Source organism: Hypanus sabinus, chromosome 3 (genome assembly GCF_030144855.1).
Source record: "Hypanus sabinus isolate sHypSab1 chromosome 3, sHypSab1.hap1, whole genome shotgun sequence".
NCBI lineage: Eukaryota > Metazoa > Chordata > Chondrichthyes > Myliobatiformes > Dasyatidae > Hypanus > Hypanus sabinus.
Window position 1 is genome coordinate 32,781,163 of NC_082708.1, and position 22,243 is coordinate 32,803,405.

General features: G+C 43.9%; 1 protein-coding gene across 1 annotated transcript in view; it reads right to left on the reverse strand.

The window, feature by feature from the left end:
* Nucleotides 1-18,960, reverse strand: part of LOC132391175 (FRAS1-related extracellular matrix protein 2-like) — a 222,201-nt gene extending 203,241 nt beyond the window's left edge. Inside the window, exons 1-2 of the mRNA XM_059964040.1 lie at nucleotides 12,899-18,960; nucleotides 2,067-2,156 (exon numbers count right to left, since the gene is read on the reverse strand). Coding sequence (XP_059820023.1) covers nucleotides 2,067-2,156; nucleotides 12,899-17,939 — 5,131 coding nt within the window. The 5' untranslated portion in view covers nucleotides 17,940-18,960. The remainder of the gene's footprint in view (nucleotides 1-2,066; nucleotides 2,157-12,898) is intronic.
* Nucleotides 18,961-22,243: the final 3,283 nt, after the last annotated feature.

The window sequence follows — 22,243 nt, forward strand, 5'->3', positions numbered from 1 at the left end:
CAAAGGATAGTCTGCACTCACCTTCCTCCACAGAGTCAGCAACCTCATCAAAATCAATGGAGTTACCATTCGCAAGCCAGCTATTCCTGCCATAAAGATGCGGAATTGGTGCAAACTGCACCCAGTCCCTCTGGCTACCAATTCTAAACAAGCATCTGCATTTGCCTAAGCATGCTTCACAATATGATGCATCCCAAGTTCTGAAGCCTTCAGTAGGGAACTGCCAGCTGACAGTCAACTTAATTGAAGTCAATGTATTCACTTAAGTGTAACAGGTGTGAAACTAAATAGTGTGAATATTTTAGCGACAGTTGCATAAGAATTTGCTTATTACATTTTAACAAAATACAAAAGGTGCATCTTCTGAACTTAACTGTTATTGAGTCTGTAAACTGCATTGACAAACAGGCTATAGACAATTGATTTTGGCTCTCTGCCAAAGTGTTGAATTGAAGTGGGGTGTCCCACTGATCTCTTAACCTCATCTTAAACTGTGTTACCTGTAGTTTCAGCCATAACTGATTCCATTCTTTCTCCCTAATCCTCTTCAGTCTTGTGACGGGAAATAATACTTGCATTCTTGCACTTCTGACCTCCTGATTGTCCTCAATCACTGTAATGCTGATTGTTGCTTCTTAAGGTGAGAAATCCTAAATTCTATCATTTCTTCTGACTATTTTCCATTTATTAAAGACATTTCCTACGACACACCATTTTTGAACAAGCTTTTAATCATCTGCCTATTATTATGTAACATTCTGTACTTGGCTCTATGGAATTCCTTTATATTTCACTCCAATTCCTAAGCTAACAACTAGTCTTTTGGGGAGATTAAACAGAAACAGAATATTCCTAAGTTCAATTTCACATCCATGAATGCACTTTCTCAGTCATAAACTGCAAATATTTAGCTTTTAATAATGAATTATGGCTTTTGGTATTGTACAGTATTTCAAAATAGATATAGCCCAGTGGTTATAATCAAGTCAATACCTTCAGGAGAAAACACTTATTTGTCAATCAGCAATGGACACCTTTCGGAATGTCTGATGATACATTTGCAAAACACCAATCTTCGGCAAGAAAAAAAGAAAGGACACCTCAACTATTTTTGACATAGAAATAGGACATAAAAGCAGAATTAAGTTATTAGGCTCCACCATCCCATCATGGCTGATTTATTACTTCTCTCAATCCTGTTCTCCTGCCTTTTCCCCATAACCTTTGACTCTCTTACTAATTAAGCACTTACCAACCTCTGCCTTAAACATACACAATGACTTGGCCTCCACAACGGTCTGTGGCAATGAATTCCATAGATTCACCACCCTCTGGCTGAGGAAACTCCTCCACATCTCTGTTCAAAGGGGTCGTCCTTCCTTGTATTCTGAAGCCATGCCTTTGGTCCTAGACTTGCGCACTGCAGGAAACATTCTCTTCACATTCAGTCTCTCTAGGCTTTTCAATATTTGATAGATTTCAATGAGATCCCCCACCTTTCATTCTTCTAAACTCCACCAAGTACAGGAACAGAGCCATCAAACTCTCCTCATACTTTCATTCCCGGATCATTCTCATGAACCTCCTCTGGACCGTCTCCAATGTCAGTACACCCTTTCTTGGATAAGGAGCCCAAAGTATATTTTGTTGGAACATCACAGTAAAATGTTCATTGCTTGTGAATGCCAACTAAAATTAAATGCTGAAGGGAAGTACACAGAATATTCCCAGACAGACAGCATAAAAAATCTCTGTTTTTTGCTCTGATGGTCTAATATTTCTACAGAGATGAAGAGCAAATCAAATTTGTAGCATAGCAGACAAAATACGAATCTCTTTTACTTCAGAAAATGTTAACTGAAGTCAACCAACCACAGTAAATGCCCTGGAATGCTTGACCTGAAAAGACTAATGGAAATCTGAGTACATATATAATATAAGAAATAACACCTTGGCTTCTTCTAGGAAGCCTTTTCTGTAATTAAAGCAGAGATACTCAGTTGTTGAAAAGCGTTATAAAACAATTTGTTAGTCCAGTTTAGTATACGGCACATTGAATCACTTACCACTATCTTCAACTGAGAAGTGAAAAATGTCACTTGTCGCATTGATTCCTTCTTTCAACACATAGCAGATTTTCATGTCATCAACATCACCTGAAATACCAAAGACAGTTTATTGTCGTAATGTAGCCACATTATTATCTGTTTTTCACATAGCTTTGTTTGATAAGTTTCCTTCAGTGGTCAATGAAATCTTCAGAGAAGTCACCAACGACCAGCGAGACATCATATGTGCAGCACTGTAGTGCAGTGGTTGGCACAATGCTTTACAGCATCAGCACATTGGGTTCAATTCTCACCACTGTCTATAAAGAGTTTATATATCCTCCCTGTGTCCACATGGATTTCCTCCAGTGTCATGGTACCTTCTGTCAATCCCCCACCTTGCTATTTACCTCCGGAATTGGGCCTCATTCCTCTCGTTCAGTTTCCAGTCATTCCCAGGTTCCACTAACTACACACACCTGCTTTCCATCAGAAATGCAGGATAAAGACCCTGTGATCACAACAAGGAGCTGCCAGTTTGTTGTTCGACTCCGGTGTGAGTAACCTTGTTTCATGGTTCTCAGGACTGCCAGTTCTAAGTCCAGCATCGCTCCTGGATACCGATTCCATGCTCGCTACATCAAGAACGTCTCCCGACTCTGCCTCTGTGCCCATGTTCTGCACTTGGGTTTGTCCACCGCCTCGCTCGTGTAACATCCAGGTGCTAGGAATTCCTCCCACATTCAAAGTTGTGCCATTTGATAGGTTCATTGGTCATTGTGAATTGTCCCATGACTAGGCACGGTTTAAATCTGGGGATTGCTGGGTGGCACAACTCCAGGGGCCAATTCCATGCTTTATCTCAATAAATAAATGTGTTACAGTTGTCGAGAGACCCACTAGTAAGTTTGCAAAAATGCTCTGTAAACTTGAATTAGATTATGTAAAATGGCAGTGATTAAAAGCTAGTAACTCAAGATAGGTGAGGAAAAAGCTGAGATCATCAAAGGATTTAGGTGCAGAAAGTCAGCATCAAAACAGAGGAATTACCTTAAACTATAGCTACTCTTCCATATTTGACGTTAGGCTTTGGTTTGGGAAAAGCCCACAAATAACTCATTTTGATATCAAGTTACTGAACAATTCAAACAACTTCCATCAGATAACTACTGATTCTTGCTTTCAGCCATTCAGTTGGAATCAACAACTTGAGGGTTGCTAAACTGCACACTTAAAAGAAATACTATTCCAAATTCTCTGTTATCAAATGCTGCAGAAATGTGAGCTTTCAAAGTAAATGATTAATTAAATTAGACTTTTGGCTTGCTCTGTGGTCATTATTCAAGGCACTCTCTATCTGAAACACAGCTGATGTACGATCAGCAGAAAGATTACAGCAGTTCAAGATGCTCACCACCACTTTTGCAAGGGTAATCACAGGTGTGCATTAAAGAATAACTTTGCAAGAGATGCCAGGTCCCAAAACAAAATGACGAAGAAAGGAAAAGCCTCTCAAGTAAAACACCACTACACACAGACCAAGAATTAAGACCGCAGTGATTTCAATGGTAATTGTAGGCCTGTAGTGCAGATTAAGCATCAGGTTTATTACCACTGACCTACAATATTTCACAAAATCTGGTGTTTTCTGGCAACAATACAGTATAATACAAAAGCTTACTATAAGTTATAATAAGAAATATATAAAAAATACATATAGTGCAAAAAGAGAGCAAAACAGTGATCAAAGGAAACCCAAGTAATTATTTACAAAAATTATGTTTACAGTTATTTTATTTATTTATTAAAATTCCGTGTAGAACAGGTCTTTCCTATCCTCTGAGCCACACTGCCCAGTAAACCCTGACTTAACCCTAGCCTAATCACGGGACAATCCCCAATGAGCAATTAACCTACCATATGGTGCGTCTTTGGACTGTGGGAGGAAACTGGAGCACCTGGAGAAAACCCATGCAGTCATGGGGAGAACGTACAAACCCCTTACAGACAGTGGCGGGAATTTTACTAATGTAAACTTTGCTAATTATTCCTAAGTAAGTTAATCATTTTTTTAGATTAATTACTTCAATTTCAATACTCTGAATTTCTCCAAGCTTCAAATGTACATTCCATTAAGAAGTGCCACAGTTCTGGCAAGAAACAAAGCTTAAACCCAGTACTTCATTTGGCATTCTTGTGTTCACACAAACAATTTACAGAATTCAATAACTGAATAATCTAGGAAACATGGTAGATTTGATATTTATCATATTGAACCAATGCAAAGCAGCAGTTAAGCAATGCCTGCAGGACATCAAACAGTAACAAAAGTTTGTGGGTGCTATTTGTGGGTGGAGCAGTTAGTGCGACGCTATTACAGCTCAAGGCGTTCCGGAGTTTGAAGTTCAAATCCAGTGCCATTCTGCAAGGAGTCTCTATACATCCTCCCTGTGGAATGTGTAGGTTTTCCCCGGGTGCTCCAGTTTCCTCCCACAGTCCAAAGACATAGCAGGTAGGTTAACTGGTCATTGTAAATTGTCCCATGATTACGTTAGGGTTAATCAGGGTTGTGGAGTTGTTGGGTGGCATGACTTGAAGGGCTTACTCCACACTGTACGGCTAAATAAATAAATAACATACATGAAAAATCAGGCAGCAGCTATGGAGGAAATAGAGAAATGATTTAGATGTACATTGTAGTCAAGTGTAACTAAAGTTTCATTGTCTCCAAATGTATCAAAACACAGGTCACAAACTTTTGTTTTGTAGACAAATTTGCGTAAAGTACTTAGACATTAGATGGTTTAGGAAGGCTACAACTCTTAGTACCAAGTCGAATGCAGATAGGGAGTCAGCCAGGAACTGGTGATAATGTTTTCTTGCTTTATGTGACTACGCATGAAGATACTTGGGCAGCAACCACTACACTTTTTCATCTCAGAGGATTTCCCCTATCAGTATTTCATCACTGTTTGATAATCAGTAGAACCAGAACTCTTTTTTTCATGAAAAGGGAACAGAACTTCAGGGATTCTAATACAATTGTTACCAATGAAAGATCCATTCCTGCGACAATCTTCATATTAAAAGTTGAGAATAAAATTTCATTCTGAACAGGCTCTTCAGACGAGCTTGTCCATGCTGATCCAAAATATCTGCCTGAGCTAATCCCATCTGCTTGCAGTTAGCCGCTATCCCACTGTGCCTTTTCTATCTATGTACTTATCGAGATGTTATTAACCATTGGAAATGTACACATCATTATATCTTTCACCGCCAGCCCTTTCCGTGTACCAAACACCTTCTGCATGATAAAATTGTCCCTTAGGTCATTTTAAAATCTCTCATCTTACATTTATTGATTTCTAGTTTTTAGACTCCCCTATCCTGGGAAAAAGTCTGAACTCATCCAGCTCACCTCTGCCCTCGTGATTTATATACCTTTATGAAGAGTCACTCCTCAAATTCAGATACTGTAGGAAAGAAGTACCAATTTATCCAGCCTCTCCTTATAACTCAAGCCCTCCGATCCTGGTAACACTCTTGTGAATTTTTCTGAACACTTTCCAGTACATTGTCCTTCCTATAACTGGGTGACCACAACTGCACACAAAAAAAAACACCAGAGGTGGTCTCAATTGTACAGTCGTAGCTTGACATTCTGTCTACTGTACTCAATATCATGAGCAGTAAAGGCTGGCATGTTAATATTTCACCACCCTGTCTGCCTGTGTCATGATTTTCAGAGAACAATATACTTCTATCTCTATTAAACAACTCTCCCCCAGCCCCTACCATTTGTGGTCAAGTCCTGTCCTAGTTTAACCAACCAAAATTCAACAGTTTGCACTTGTCTAAGTTAAATTCCATCTGTCATTCATTGGCTTACTTCTAGATCAAATTGGCAAGCTCACCCTGTATCACATGCGATCTATTGTACATAATCTTCCAGACTAGCCTACCATGTGAGACCTTGTCAAAGGCCTTGTTAAAGTCTATGTAGGCAAATTCTATTACTTGGCTTTCATCAAACCTTCCTGTCACCTCTTCAAAACCCTCAATCAAATTCATGAGGTCCTATTTCCCCTGCATAATAGATACGTTTAATGTGTAGTGTTGAGAAAAATGCAATGGATCCTGCCACATATCACCGCAAAGAAAACAATGAATATCCCTGGACATCAATATTCAATGGAACCAAATATGAGAAGCAGAAGTCAAGGTGATGAGCACCTCATTGTAAATGGTTTTTAAAAAAACACATACCCAGTTAATCAACAAAGTAAAAGTCCTTGCGATCCAAGCAGAAGATATATAAGTTAGATTAAAAATTGTGTCAGTGGCAGAAAGGAGAAAGGAATGGCTGACAAGAATTTTCATCTCTGGTGAGCTCTGCAGTATGCTTAACATTGGGTTCAGTATTAAGCCCCTTGCTTTTCATAGTACATAGAAATAACTGGGCATGAATATAGACATTACAATTTAAAAATTTTGCCTTTTATAATTCCACAGACTATTAACTGTATTGCCCTGATTGACTCCAGCTGTAACTTTATCAAACAATTCTATCTAATTGGCGAAATAAGTGTTACCCTTGACAAATCAATGCTGACTTGTCTGAATTAATCTAATTTATTCCCAGTGGCTGTCTCAGGTTAGTATATTTCCACCACTGAGGTTGTAAGTAATATATATTAGGCCAAGAACTGGGAGTGAGATTAACCCAGTCTATTTTTGGCCAGCATGGATATAAGAGGTTAAGTGGTTCCTTTAAGTGTGCCAGATTTCTATGATTCAATATTGTGTACTTGGAAAGGCAATCCAAGGGTGAGGTTCTTCCTCTCAAGTTTTGCAAATAACTTTAGTCCCACGTCATTCCTTTCATCAAGATAAGTAGAGATGCTCACTGCTAACTCCACAACATTCAATTCCATTCATTACTCAGAAAATGAAGCAATGTCCACACACAGCAAGACCTAGAAAATATTTATTCATGGGTTGATAAATGGAAAGTAACAATGGTGGCACAAACATGCCAGACAATGACCATCTCTACTTAATCTTGATACTTGATTGGTGTTACTATCACCAAATCTTTCACCATCAGTAATCTGGAAATCACCGCTGACCAGAAACTGAACTAGATCAGCCATACGGCAGGTCAGAGCCAGAATATTTTCCAGTGATACCCCAAGTCTTTCCAGTGTCTACAAGGCACAGGCTAAGAACATAATAGAATATTTTTCACTTGACAAGATGAGTGGAGTGTCAGCAACACTCAATAGTTACACCACTATTCAGGACACAGCAGCCACCATCTACCATCCTAAATATTTATTACCTTGGCTGCATGATATGCCAGCTACAAAATACACTGCAGGGGCAGCCTAGGTTACTCCAGGAGCACCTCCCAATGTGCAGCTTCTTTCATAAAGAAGGACAGGAATAGCAGGTGCTTTGGAAGATGAACACCTGCAGGTATCTCTTCAAGTCACAAACTAACCTGACATAGAAACATACCACTGTTCCTTCATTATGACTGGATCTTCCCACCTAATATCATCTGAAAGACTCAGCACTTCAAAATGGTCAGTCAACAGGTTCTCAAGCCTTGCCATGAACTCTTGCATACCGAAAGTACTCCACTGATTTCATAAAAAAATTTCAGAAGGAGTTCAATTTGCAGTGATTACCAACATAAGCATATTAAGAGCATGTAATCAATGCTGAAATTCTCCATTAACTCCAAAATCAGAAGAATACATTCCAGTATGATGATCCACATCTATTATATTCATAGCCAAGCCAGAAATGAATACAACCAATTCTATACACCACATACAAAATGCTGGAGGAACTCAGCAGGCCAGACAGCATCTATGGAAAAAAGTACAGTCAACATTTCAGGCCAAGATTCTTTGGCAGGACTAGAAAAAAGAAGAGTCGATTTAAAAGGTGGGGAAGGGGTAAGAGAAACACAAGGTGATAGGTGAATCTGGGAGGGGGAGGGATGAAGAAGAGAGCTTAGAAGTTGATTGGTGAAAGAGACACAGGGCTGGAGAAGCAGGGGGGGGGGTCCAACAGGAGAGAACAGAAGGCCATGGAAGAAAGAAAAAGGAGGAAGAACACCAAAGGGAAGTGATGGGCAGGCAAGGAGATAAGGTGAGGGAGGGAAAAGGGGATGGGAAATGGTGAAGGGTGGAGCATTACCAGAAGTTTCAGAAACTGATGTTCATGCCATCAGGTTGGAGGCTACCCAGACGGATTATAAGGTGTTGTTCCTCCAACCTGAGCATGGCCTCATTATGACAGCAGGGGAGGTCTTGGATTGGCTTATCAGAATGGGAATGGAAAGTGGAATTAAAATGGGTGGCCACTGGGAGATCTTGGCACGACAGTACAGGAGGCCATGGTTTGACATATCGGAATGGGAATGCTCATCGCGACAGTAGAGGAACACCTTATATTCCATCTGGGTAGCTTCCAACCTCCCCCAACCATTTAAATCTACTCCTCATTTTTTTCTCCAGTCCTGCTGAAGGGTTTTGGCCTGAAACATTGACTGTACTTTTTCCCATTGATGCTGCCTGGCCTGCTGAGTTCCTCCAGCACTTTGTGTGTGTTGCTTGGATTTCCAGCACCTGCAGATTTCTCTTGTTTGCAGTCAGTTCTATAAATGCATATTGGTAGACATTAGAGTCATAGAAAAGTACAGCATAGAAACAGGCCCTTCAGCCCATCTAGTCTGTGCAGAACCTTTTTAACTGCCCTGTCCCATCGACCTGCACTGGGACCATAAGACAAAGGAGCTGAAGTCGGCCATTCAGCCCATCAAGTCTGCTCCGCCATTTTATCATGAGCTGATCCATTCTCCCATTTAGTCCCACTCCCCTGCCTTCTCACCATAAATTTTGATGCCCTGGCTACTCAGATACCTAGCAATCTCTGCCTTAAGTACACCCAATGACTTGACCTCCACTGCCACCCGTGGCAACAAATTCCACAGATTCACCATCCTTTGGCTACTTTTCATTTGCCCACTTCTTTGCCCATTCTCCCTAACTATCCAAGTCTCTCTGCAGACTCTGTTTCCTCAGCACTACCAGCCCCTCCGCCTATCTTTGTATCTTCAGCAAATTTAGTCACAAAGCCATCTATTCCATAATCCAAGTTGTTGATATACAACGTAAAAAGAAGCGGCCCCCAACACGAACCCCTGCGGAACACCACTGGTAACCGGCAGCCAACCAGAATGGGATCCCTTTATTCCCACTCTCTGTTTCCTGCCAATCAACCAATGCTGTATCCACGTATGTAACTTCTCCATAATTCTATGGGATCTTATCTTATTTAGCAGCCTCATGTGTGGCACCTTGTCAAAGGCCTTCTGAAAATACAAATACACAACATTCACTGAATCTCCCTTGTCTAGCCTACTTGTAATTTCCTCAAAAAATTGCAATAGGTTTGTCAGGCAGGATTTTCCTTTAAGGAAACCATGCTGAGTTTGGCTTATCTTGTCATATGCCTCCAAGTACTCCGTAACCTCATCCTTGACAACTTCCCAACCACCGATGTCAAGCTAACAGGTCTATAATTTCCTTTTTGCTTCCTTGCCCCCTTCTTAAATAGCGGAGTGACATTTGCAATCTTCCAGTCCTCTGGAACCATGCCAGAATCTAATGACTTTTGGAAGATCATTGCTAATGCCTCCACAATCTCCATAGCTACTTTCTTCAGAGCACGAGGGTGCATTCCATCTGGTCCGGGATATTTATCTACACTTAGACTATTCAGCTTCCTGAGTACTTTCTCTGTCATAATTGTGACTGTGCACACTTCTCTTCCCTGACTCTCTTGAGTGTCCGGTATACTGCTAATGTCTTCCTCAGTGAAGACTGATGCAAAACACTCATTCAGTTCCTCCGCCATCTCCTTAACTCCCACTACAATTTCTCCAGCATCATTTTCTATCAGTCCTATATCTACTCTCACCTGTCTTTTACTCTTTATATACTTCAAAAAGCTTTTAGTATCCTCTTTGATATTATTTGTTAGCTTCCTTTCATAGTTCATCTTTTCCCTCTTAATGACCTTCTTAGCTTCCTTTTGTAAGCTTTTAAAAACTTCACAGTCCTCTATCTTTCCCACTAATTTTTGCTTCCTTGTATGCCCTCTCCTTTGCTCTTAGTTTGGCTTTGACTTTTCTTGTCAGCCATGGTTGCATCCTCTTTCCATTCAAAGATTTCTTCTTTTTTGGAATATATCTGTCTTGCACCTTCCTCACTTCTCGCATAAACTCCAGCCACTGCTGCTCTGCCGTCCTTCCTGCTAGTGTCCCTTTCCAGTCACCTTTGGCCAATTCCTCTCTCATGCCACTGTAATTGCTTTTACTCCATTAGAATACTGACACATTGGATTTCGGCTTCTCTTTCTCAAATTTCACAGTGAACTCAATCATGTTGTGATCACTGTCTCCTAAGGGTTCCTCCACCTCCATCTCTCTAATCACCTCTGGTTCATTACACAATACTCAATCCAGTACCTTTGATCCCCCGGTGGGCTCAACAACAAGCTGTTCTAAAAAGCCATCTCGTAGACATTCTACAAATTCTCTCTCTTGAGATCCAGTGCTGACCTGATTTTCCCAATCCACTCGCATGTTAAAATCCCCCACAATTATCATAACACTGCCCTCCTGGCAAGCCTTTTCCATTTCCTGTTGTAATTTGTAGTCCACACCAATGCGCCTATTAGGAGGCCTGTATGGCCTGCCATCAGGATCTTTTGCCCCTGTGATTTTAGCTCAACCCATAAAGATTCTGCGCCTTCTGATCCTATGTCACCTCTTTCTAATGATTTAATATCATTTCTTACCGATAAAGCCATGCCACCCTCTCTGCCTACCTGCCTATCCTTCCAATACACTGTGTATCCTTGGACACACGTGTATCAGCTCCCAGAGACATGCATCCTTTAGCCACGTATCAGTGATGGCCAGAATATAATACCTGCAAATCTGTAGCTGTACGACAAGATCATCCACCTTATTCCTTATGCTGCATGCATTTAAGTATAACACCTTAAGTCCAGTATTTGGTAGTTTTTGCTTTGATTGCACTGCATCTTTATTGCACTGTAACTCATCCCAATGGCTGCAAATTTGCCCCATCACCTGCCTGTACTTTCTGACATCTTTACTGCTCACTATCTTAGATTTATTTCTGTTTTCCCCCTCCTCTGCTCTATCATTCTGGTTCCCGTCCCCCTGTCAAATTAGTTTAAACCCTCGCTAACAGCTCTATTAAACCTTCCCACCAGGATATTGGTCCCCTTTGGGTTCAGGTGCAACCCGTCCTTTTTGAACAGGTCATATTTCCCCCAGAAGAGATCCCAATGATCCAAGAATCTGAAGCCCTGCCCCCTGCACCAGTTTCTCAGCTACGCATTCATCTGCCTGATCCTACTATTCTTGCCCTCGCTAGCACATGGCATAGGTAGCAATCCTGACATTACTGCTCTGGAGGTCCTGCTTCTCAGCTGCCTTCCTAATTCCCAGAAATCTCTCTTCAGGACCTCCTCCTATCTATGTCATTGGTCCAACATGTACCAAGACAGCTGGCTGCTCGCCCTCTCCCTTCAGAATATTCTGGACTTGATCCAAGACATCCCGTACCCTGGCACCTGGGAGGCAACACACCATGCGGGTATCTCTATCAGGCTGACAGAATCTCCTGTCTGTTCCCCTGACTATGGAATCCCTTATGACTACCGCATTCCTCTTCTCCCTCCTTCCCTCCTGCACAACAGCACCAGGCTCAGTGCTAGAGACCCAGTCACTGTGGCCATCCTCTGTCAGGTCATCCCCGTCAACAGCATCCAAAATGATATACTTGTTGCTGAGGGGGGCAGCCACAGGGGTGCTCTCCACTATCTGGGCATTTCCCTTCCCTCTCCTGACAGTCACCCAATTTTCCGACCCCTGTAGCCTAGGGATGACCACCTCCCTGTAGCTCCTGTCTATCACCTCTTCAATTTCCCTAATAAGCAGTAGGTCATCAAGCTGCAGCTTCAGACCCCTAACATGGTCTCTGAGGAGCTGCATCTCGGTGCACATGGCACAGATGTGGCCATTAGGGAGGCTGCAGGTCTCCCAGGATTCCCACATCTGACACCCTGAACAAAGTCGTTTGTAAGATTAACCGAAGTTATTTCATAAAAGGCTTTTTTTAAGAGGCGGGGAAGAAAACTTCAATTTACTCCATTAATAAGTTAAAACTAGATCCCGGAAGATGATGAACTGTCTGGCAACATATCTTTCTACCTAGATTCCCCAAACAAAATCTTTTTGCATATAATTTTAAATGTAAATATAATTTGACATTACTAAGATGAACTTGCTTCTTTGTGAAATGTACTTAAGAAGCTGGTATACACAAAAACATCTCCATTAAGAGAAAAACAAACTTAATATTACTGCTATAATAAACAACAACATAATTTTGTTGGGAAACACAGATAGAGATGCTTGTTTCTGAAGTGCAATATATTTGACATCAGGCTCAAGTTGCCAGTTCAAACAAAATAGATTGTCATAGTTTAACCTGTTATCTGCTTAAGTTTGCCAGTTGTTAATCAGCTACCATAATAACATTTTTCATTCATTAGTCAATGCACACATTGCAGACAAAAACACTTGACGTTTGACTGCAAGCTACACACTGATTCACTTTACAAGATAATTTGGCTTGACAGATATTGACGCATTTTCCTACTTAAATCCAGTAATAGCACTCAGAAAAATAATGTCAGAACAACACAAAAAGAAAATTATTTAAAGTTAAAATTACCTTGAGTAAATCTAGTAACGCTGTCATTTCCTTTGCCCAGGTGGATAAGGTATCCATGTTCAGGGCCTTCCACTACCTTGAACTTCAGAACACTATTCACACTGTCACGATCTTCAGCTTTCAGAGCTTTGCTTGTAATCATGAACCCAAGATGTCCCGTGGCAAGTCCACGAAGAGTGGGAGCACCCTTGTTAACTATAATCTGAGGTATTCCATTGTCAATTGACATTGTCCGTATTCTCATTGTCTGTGGTTTCCGAGTTTCAAAGACAGTATCTGGGAAGACGAAGAAGTCTGTGTGTGTGCCATCGGTCACAATGAAGGAAAAGCTATCCTCGGAAAATTCAGTTCCATCATGCTTGTAACTGATGAGGTTTTCATTCAAGTCCTGCTTTGTAAAGGATCGAGCAGGTGTTGTGCGGTTGAACAACAGTTGTCCATGAACAGGTAGTTGCGTCACGGTAAATCGTAGCAACTGATCAGGTGTATCCCTGTCCTCAACAGTCAGTTCAAAGGGGGTAATTAGTTTCATTTCTCCCTCATGCACCACCAATTCATGCAAAGTAAGCACAGGCTTTTTGTTGTCAACATCAGTGATAGAGATCCTGAAAGTGCGAAACACAGGGTTGTAACCATCTGTAACTTCAAATTCGAAGCTGTCCATTTTCACCTCGTCGTCGGATGTGTGGATGTAGTAAATTTTGTTACCAGCTAACTGAAGCTGCGTGAATGTCGTGATTGGTACTCCAGGCTTATCAGTGCATTCCAGGTGGCCACGGATGGGTGCTCGGGTAACGCTGAAAAGCAGGTGTTCGTCTGGACTATTCAGGTCAGTTGTACTAAGTAAATCTGTTGTCAGAGTTACTTTTCCACCCTCCTTCAGAGAGACTCCTTTGCTAACCACGTCTGGGAAGATCTTGTCAATTCCACCAATAGTGACGTAAAAGTAACGATCAATGAGTGGATTAATGCCATCTGTTACATCAAACTTGATCAGATCACGGATGCCTTCCTTGCCAGTATGCGTATACTGAATCAAGTTCTTGTCGACATCATCCTGGGTGAAGTTCATCCCTCTCGTTATGTTTACAAATTTCCCAGAAGGGAGAAGATGTTGCAAGAGACCTTGATTTGGTCCATAGCGTATGATGTAAACAAGTGTTTTATCATCTGAGTCCAGGTCCGTGGCTTTAAGAATTTTATTATTTATTGTTTTAGTTTCTTCGATGTCTATTTCTAGTCCGTCATTTATTGTCATTCTTGGAGTCTCATCATCGAGTGGAATGACCATTATAATTACTGTTTTTTCAACGGTGTATTTCCCATCAGTTAGTTGAATGTTAAAGCTGTCTTCCTTTGTTTCAGAGTCATCATGCTCATAAACGATGCTGGAGCCTTCTCTGATCTCATTTAAAGTAAAGCTGTCAACAAGGACAGTACCTGAGGTAAGCTGATTTACAATCTGCCCATGTTTTGGTGGTTTAACGATGGTGAAAGTTAATTCATTGGCAGGGATATCACCATCTGCAGCATTTAAAATGGGAGTGTCAATAACCAAACTCATGCCTTCCATTACAACAAACTCTCTCATGTAAATATCTGGTTTCTCATCATTTGCAGGAATTATGATAATGGGGAAAAAGTGTCTTTCGGCGAAGTTAACTCCATCAGAGCAACGGAATGTAAACCTATCTTCCACTGGTTCAACAGTTTTGTGAATACTCTGCACATAATTAACATGTCCGAGACGTATCTCTTTAAGAGTGAAAGCAGTGATAGCAGTTCCTGCCCGAGATGTTTCAGACCCGGGGGCTGGCGAGATATTCTCTACATAGCCTGAGGTTGGTTGGACAATAATTGTACAGAGAATATCATCATCAGGAGTATCAACATCTTCTGCTCTTATATTTTTCAGTGTGATTGTATTTTTCTCACCTTCAACCACGGTGAACCGCTTCCCTATAAAAACATTTGGAGCCTGACTGTCAACAGGAAGGATGGTCACCTGCACACGGACACCTTGTACTTTATTCCCTCCAATATTCCACTCGTCAGACATGTCAGTGAGAGTCAAATTAAAAGAATCTTCCTTTTTCTGTAGTCCTATCTCACCACTTGTATGAGTGTAAATCACAACCCCATTGATTATATCTTGCTGGGTGAACCTTTCAGCACGAACTCCATGAACCAATATCTCTCCTAGTTTTGGTTGATCCTCCACAATGAAAATCAACCTAAGATCATCTGTATCTTCATCTGTTCCTTGGATAACATTACTTGTTATCTCAGTGGCTCCACCTTCCAGTACATCTATATGTGATCCAATTGTTCCAGCTGGCAACATAATAGTTGGCACTTCATCATCAACTGGGCGAACTCTTATTTTAACATTGATTGTAACAGTATGGACTCCATCACTCACATCAATTTTCAAAGAATCCCCAGTAGACTCATCGCCATTGTGAACATAGGTTATTTTCCCATTGGCTATATCATTCAGATTAAATGCTTCTCCTTCATTTATACCAACGCTAGCATACTGCAGTTGCCCATGTTCTGGAAGCTGAGAAAGTGTAAAAGTGATTTGAGGTCCATTCGTATCGGGATCTGTCGCATCCAATTCAGCACTTGTAATGACGTAGGTGTCCCTTTCAAACATTGTGAAACCAGTGTTGGTTATTTGCGGTGGCTTGTTGTCAACGGGCTGTAGAAAGATTGTACATGTACCCTCGGCTTTGTTTCCGGCCGTGTCTTCCACTGTGAAGTCGAACTGAACAATGTGAGGAGTAATTCCAAGTTCTACGTCTGGGGGCTTGTAGGCGATTTTGTGATGGTTGACTTGAGCCTGAGTGAACTCTGTCACTAAAGTGGCGGGGCTCTCAGTCAGCACAATGTTGCCCATCTGCACGGGATTGTTTTCATCGGTGTCGGTGGGGGGCTTAGTAACGGTGTACTTCAAATCTCTGTCATCCGAGTCCAGGTCAGTATAACGCAGAAATTTCCTCCGAAAGTACGTCAAGCGGTACTCTTCCACAATCATTTGCAAAGTGCTTCCCGGATGCATTTCGGGTGGGATGTTGTCAACCGGTTGAATTTTTATCAGGAAAGTGTGCTCGCCCGACTGATTGGGAGGGTCGTTGTCATCCTGCACTCGGAAGAAAAGCTGGTCCATAACGGTGGTGGTGCTGTGAGGACCCGTGTGTCTATAGAAGAGCCTGCCGTCCAAGATGTCCTGCTGGGACCACTGCAGGACCACCTTCTCGTAGGCGCTCTCGCCCTCCATGAACCGCCAGGAGTAGGGGTCTAGCGGCCGCTCGGTCTGGCGGAGGACCAGCTCTCCCACCTGGGACAGCGGCGGCTCCAGCGTGAAGCGTATGGTCGAGTCTTCGGAGTCGATGTCGGTGGCGCTGAGCACGAAGGGCGACACGGGCATCATCTGGTGCTCGGCCAGCACCAGAACCGTGTTGGCATTGACGACGGGCGGCTCATCGTCGGTCGGCACGATCGTGATGGGGAAGAGGAACTCGACTTGGTGCGCACCGTCGCTCATGCGGAAGATGATGTTGTCGCTGTAAGTGTCGCTGCCGTCGTGCTGGTAGACGACGGCGCCCGCCTGCAGGTCGGCGGGCGTGAAGAACTTGCGGTGCGCCCCCAGCACGGTCAGCAGGCCGTGCCTCAGGCCGTCCACCACCGAGATCCTCACCTCGTCCAGGTTGTCCTCGTCGCTGACCTGCAGGTTGCGCGGGCTGGACAGTGGCCGCGACTGGCCCTCGAACAGCAGCTGGCCGGTGTTGCGTGTGACGACGGGCGCCAGCGTGTTCATGGGCTTGACCACCACCATGAAGGCGAAGGGCTCGGATACGGCGCCCTCGGTGTCCACCACCTCGAATTCGATCTGGAAGATCCTCTCGACGTCCGAGTCGTCAGCTGGCGGTCGGTAGGCGATCCGCAGCTCCTGCAGGTCCCTCTGACGGAAAGAGGAGATGGGCAGGTTCTGGTCGTCGGTGCTGACGATGGCCGGCTCATGGCCGGCCGGCGAGGTGATGTTGAAGATGAGGTCTCCCGTCTCCGACTCGGCGTCCTCGGCCGCCAGCATGTCAGGCGTGATAGCTGTCAGCACGAACTGATCCACCTCCATCATCATCATGGCCACGAAGCTGGGCTTGGGCGGCGTGTTCTCCGCTCCCTCTCGGATGCGCACCAGGATTTGGAAGTACTCCTGCTTCAGCAGGTTGCCGTGAAGGTCGTGCAACTCGGCCACCATGGGGATGTAGTCGCGGTTGGGCGACCGGCTGTGGGCTGTGTGCCGGTACCGGATGTCCGAGTTGACCAGCTGGTCACAGTCCAAGCTCTGGGCGGGCTGGTCAGCGAGCAACAGCCGCCCGTAGCGGGGCAGGCCCCCGGCCCCCAGCATCGGGGTCAGCTTACAGAGCTGCGAGGCGCGGTCGTAGCTGAACTCCAGCACCTTAGAATCGAGCGCGTTGCTGGTGCCCAGTAGCTTCTCGACGGTGAGAGGCATGTTGCGGGTGATGATCTCCAGCTGGGTGAACACCACCTCCACCTCCAGCATGAACGGGACAACCAGCGTATCGGTCTGCGTGTCGTACCTCAGCTGGAGCTTCACCCGGTCGGTAGACGGGCTCCGGGAGCCGAAGTGCGAGTACCTCACCTCGTCGCTCCCGAAGTCGCAGGGGAATTTCTTGGGAGTCAGCTGGCCCGGCCTCTGTGACAGCGGGTCGTTGTCCAGCACGGTGACGGTGCATCTGTCGCCCGGGTGCACCTGGATAACGAGGTCGTTGATGGGGTCGATGTCCACGGACCTCCCGAAAGGCACGCGGATGCCGTTATTGGCGAGAAGTATCGAATCGTCGGATGGTCCTGACCCGAAACCATAATAAAGTTCGGGGCTATTGAAGGTCTCCTGCCCCATTGCGCTACCCATGACAGTCAGAGCCAGCAGCACCAGCAAACTTGTCTGGGCTGTATTCAAACGCGAAGATGCAACGTGCCTTCTCCGCTGGGAACTTGCACACACGGCCATGAGGTTAACTTTTTGAAATACTTATGTACTTTCTCCTCTCCCTTTACCAGCAAGGTTCAATGAATGAAAACTTAATGAGAATTGGCTGGTTTTTATTGTTGTTGCTCCCTGCCAGTTTCTCAGCTGCAGCATCAAGTTCCACTGCACCGACTTCCAGCCCAGTCTAGGGCTATAAACTGCCCGCAGCCTTTCAGCAACCTGTTGGCGGAAGCACCGCCCCGTTTCCTGCTCTGGTTGCAAATCAATCAGATCCCTGCCCTGGAGTTTATCTCTCCACTTTCCGGCGGGTGGCTGGCCAGGTGAGCTGTCAATTAGGTGACGTCAATCAGAAGGCGGCTTCCTTCAGTCTGTCTCCTGGAATAGACCCGGAGGAGCGCTCCGCAAATGGCAACTCAGGCTCAAGCAGAAAAGGAGCGTAACTTGTACCGGGATCGGGACGAGAGGGTAAAACTGCCGAGAAGTTAGTGGTTGCGATAGGGGAAATAAAGTGAGCCTAAGGAAAGTAGTTGACCTAATGTACATAGAGATAAATTGGTGGGAAGAGAAGACAATGAGGAAGAAAATCAGCTCAGAGTTTGGGTAAGAATATACAAGACGGGAACGGGGAAACGGACACGGAAAAGGAAGAGTAAGGAAAGAAATTCCAAGATAAAGCGGCAGATAAGAACAGAACAAAACATTTACTTGAATCATTAAATACGAAGCGAGATCGCACATGGGTACAAGGAACAGCTGCCAGTGTTCCATTTTATGTCCGGCAAGCAGTTTAAATTCTGGATTGAGCAACGCGAGACGTCGATTTATAACTGTAAATACAGGAGTAATATCATATTTGTCTGGTGTGCTTTTTCCCTTTATTTTCAGTTAGAGTAGTTTTACTCTAACAGTGGCATTCGTTCCACACGGACACGTAAAATGCAACTTTGTCCACAGCCAGCTGTTGCTCAATGACTTGATTGGAGGGTTTCTTCATTCACACATAACTGAACTTCACAGCGGTCTTTGAAGTAGTGTATACCTGAAAACGTGCATATTTATATAAAATATATTAAATAAATTAATTGCCTCTTGTTTCACACAATGTTTTGATTGTGAAATATTAACACAACCGTCGCCTTTCATTATTTGATATGGTTTTTACAAACTTAATGTTGAAATTACGAGCGTGCCAATTCCCGAACAATTGTGCATCTCTGATCCTTCTAACTATGATCATCTCCGGTTTTGTAGTTGGAAGCAGATGCAGTACTGTCTCTCAGGCCGGGATATCACTGTATGCGGCCATCACCTGTCCCACTATTGGAACTAGTACGAAGGGAACCTAGAGGGAGCTCTGAATTACACAATTGCACGGTTGGCAGCATCCTGGCCCGGGGGCTCGGTAACTGGAATCTCCTTCGAGGCACTTTCATTCTCAACTGCCACACAGAGAAAAAAAAACAAATATGAATCATTTAACCCTTATCCTTTTTAATCCTGTTGTCTCTTTAACATACAGCTTATTTTAAACTCTGGCTCGAGAATTTGTGATGGTAAATTGATCCGGTGTTCCTGACCGCCAAGAACTCCTATCCTGAAGTAGTTGAAAATGCATTTTAATCTGTAATCTTGCAGTAAATAGACGTTACACAATTCCAAAACTTCGCGGGATCTCATACAAAGAAGCAATCGCTACCAAGGACAGGGTTTCGATTTAGATCATGTGGCATCTCAAAGTATTTATTGCGCAAAAGTAGCTTTTGGACAAACAGGTTGTTACTGATGTTGAAGATCACACCAGCACCTGATTTCACAGTAAAAAGTTCCCCTCCTTTCTCTCTCTAATTCAACACGCAGCATCCTTTTGTGTTTTGCCTTTTAAAACCTCTTTTGGCCATGATCCTGTCAGGGATTTCTGCAATCCCTCAAAAAAAATCGCAGTGTTCACTTTGGGTTATCCACAGGGACTTCCTCGAACTTGTACAAATGAGCTATCTCGATAGGTTGCATCTCAGTCTGGTATGACAACGGCACTATTCTGGACCGACGGACCCTTCAGAGTGTGCTAATGCGGCTCTCAGTCCACCAGCCGTTTCCTGCCAGTCTATCTTCACATGTTTCGACAAGACTAATAGTATCACCAAGGACCTCTGCTACCCTCGCTATTTCTCTTTCCCATTTTAACCGCTCTGGGTAGGGCATATAGAGAGGTAGTTACACTGGTGCAGGACACTGGAGACTGGGTGACAGCCGGAAAGGGGAAAGAGGTTAAACAACCAGTGCAGAGACCCCTGTGTCTCAACAACGGGTATACTGTTGGGGAGGCCGACCCAACAGAGGAAGGGAAGTCTATGGCACTGAGTTTACCTCTGTGACTCAGAAGGAAGGGGAGAAGAGGGGAGCTGTGGTGATTGGGGATTCGTTACTTAGGGGAACTGAAAGGAGGTTCTGAGGACGAGAACGAGATTCCCGGATGGTATGTTGCCTCCCTGGTGCCAGGGTCTGGGATATCTCGGATCGAGTCCTCAGCGTTCTGAAGTGATACTTCAGGCGAGCAGCCAGAGGTGGTAGTCCATGTCCGTACCAATACATAGGTAGGAATAGTGACGACGCTCTGTAAAGAGATCAGGGAGGTCGGCGCTAAGTTAAAGGGAAGGGGCTCGGTGGTTGTGATCTGAGGTCTGCTACCGCGTCTTAGTGAGGCTAGAAATTGGAAAATCATCGCGTTCAACACATTGATAAGGAATTGGGGGTAGGAGGGAGGGCGTCGGATTTTTGGACCATTGGGTGCTCTTTCATTGAAGTGGGGCCCGTACAGAAGAGATTGTTTGCAGCTGAACTGGAGGGGGCAAATATTCTAGCGGGAAGGTTTTGGTAATGCTGCAGTGCACGGGGGGGGGGGGGGGGCAGTGTTAAACTAAAGTTGCAGGGGTCTAGGAACCAGAAAAGATATTGGAAACGTTGTGGAGACAGAAGTTGCTAAGATCTCAGTCAGGAATCGGAAGGTTGAGCATGATGCGACTCACGGCCTGAGTTGCGTAGAGTTCAATGCAAGAGGTATGTAAGAAAGGCCGATGAGCTCAGGGCATGGATCGGCACACGGAAGTATGATTGTATAGCGATGAGTGAGACTTGGTTGCAGGAGGGGCAGGACTAGCAGCTCAATATTCCGAGGTACCGTTGTTTTAGATGCGACAGAGCGGGAGGGATTAAAGGGGGAGGGGTGGCGTACTAGTCAGGGAAAAGTCACGGCAATGCTCAGTCAGTACAGACCGGGAGAACTCGTCTAGTAAAGATTTATAGGTGGGACCGAGGTATGGGAAAGGCACCATCACGTGAATGGGGCTATATAGTGGACCACCCAACAGTCCGCGGGATTTAAAGGAACGCATTTGTACAGAGATCGCAGACTTGCTTCAAGAATCATAAGGTTGTGATAGTGGGTGATTTTAACTTTCCACATATGGACTGGGACTCCCATACTTTAAAAGGACTATATGGGATAGAATTTGTCAAAAGTGTTCAGGGAAGTTTCCCTAATCAGAAGTCCCAACGAGAGGGTGTGCGATATTTGATCTGCTGTTAGGGACTGAGACCCGGCAGGTGACATAAGATTGGGTAGGGGATTACTTCGAATCCAGTGATCACAATGCCATTAGTTTCAAAGTAAAATGAAAAAAGATAGGCCTGGAATGCGAGCTGAGATTCTAAGTTTGGGAAAGGACAATTTTGATTGTATCAGAAAGCATCTGGCAAGTGTGGATTGGGACAGGCTGTTTTCTGGCAAAAGTGTACTTGGTAAGTGCAAGGCCTTCAAAAATGAAATTTTGAGAGCACAAAGCTTGTATCTGTCTGTCAGAATAAAAGGTAAAGATAACGTATAGGGAACCTTGGTTTTAAAGAGATTTTGAGGTCTAGTTAAGTAAAATAAAAAAGAAGGTACATAGCAGGTATAGGTAAGTAGGAACAAATGATGTGTTAATGGAGTCTAAGAGATGGAAGAGAACACTTAAAAATAAATCAGGAGGGCTAAAAGAGGCACAAGGTTGCCTTAGCAGACAAGGTGAAGGAGAATCCTAGGAGATTCTACAGATATGTTACGAGCAAAAGGATTGCAAGGGACAAAATTGGTCCTCTGGAAGATCAGAATGGTAATCCATGTGGAGCCAAAACAGATGGTGGAGATCTTCCATTCATTCTTTGCATCTGTATTTCCTCGAGAGACAAATGCAGTCTACAAAAGTAAGGAAAAGCAACAGTGAGGTCATGGATGACAACAGATGACAGAGGAGGAGCTGTTTGCTGTCTTGAGGCAAATCAGGGTG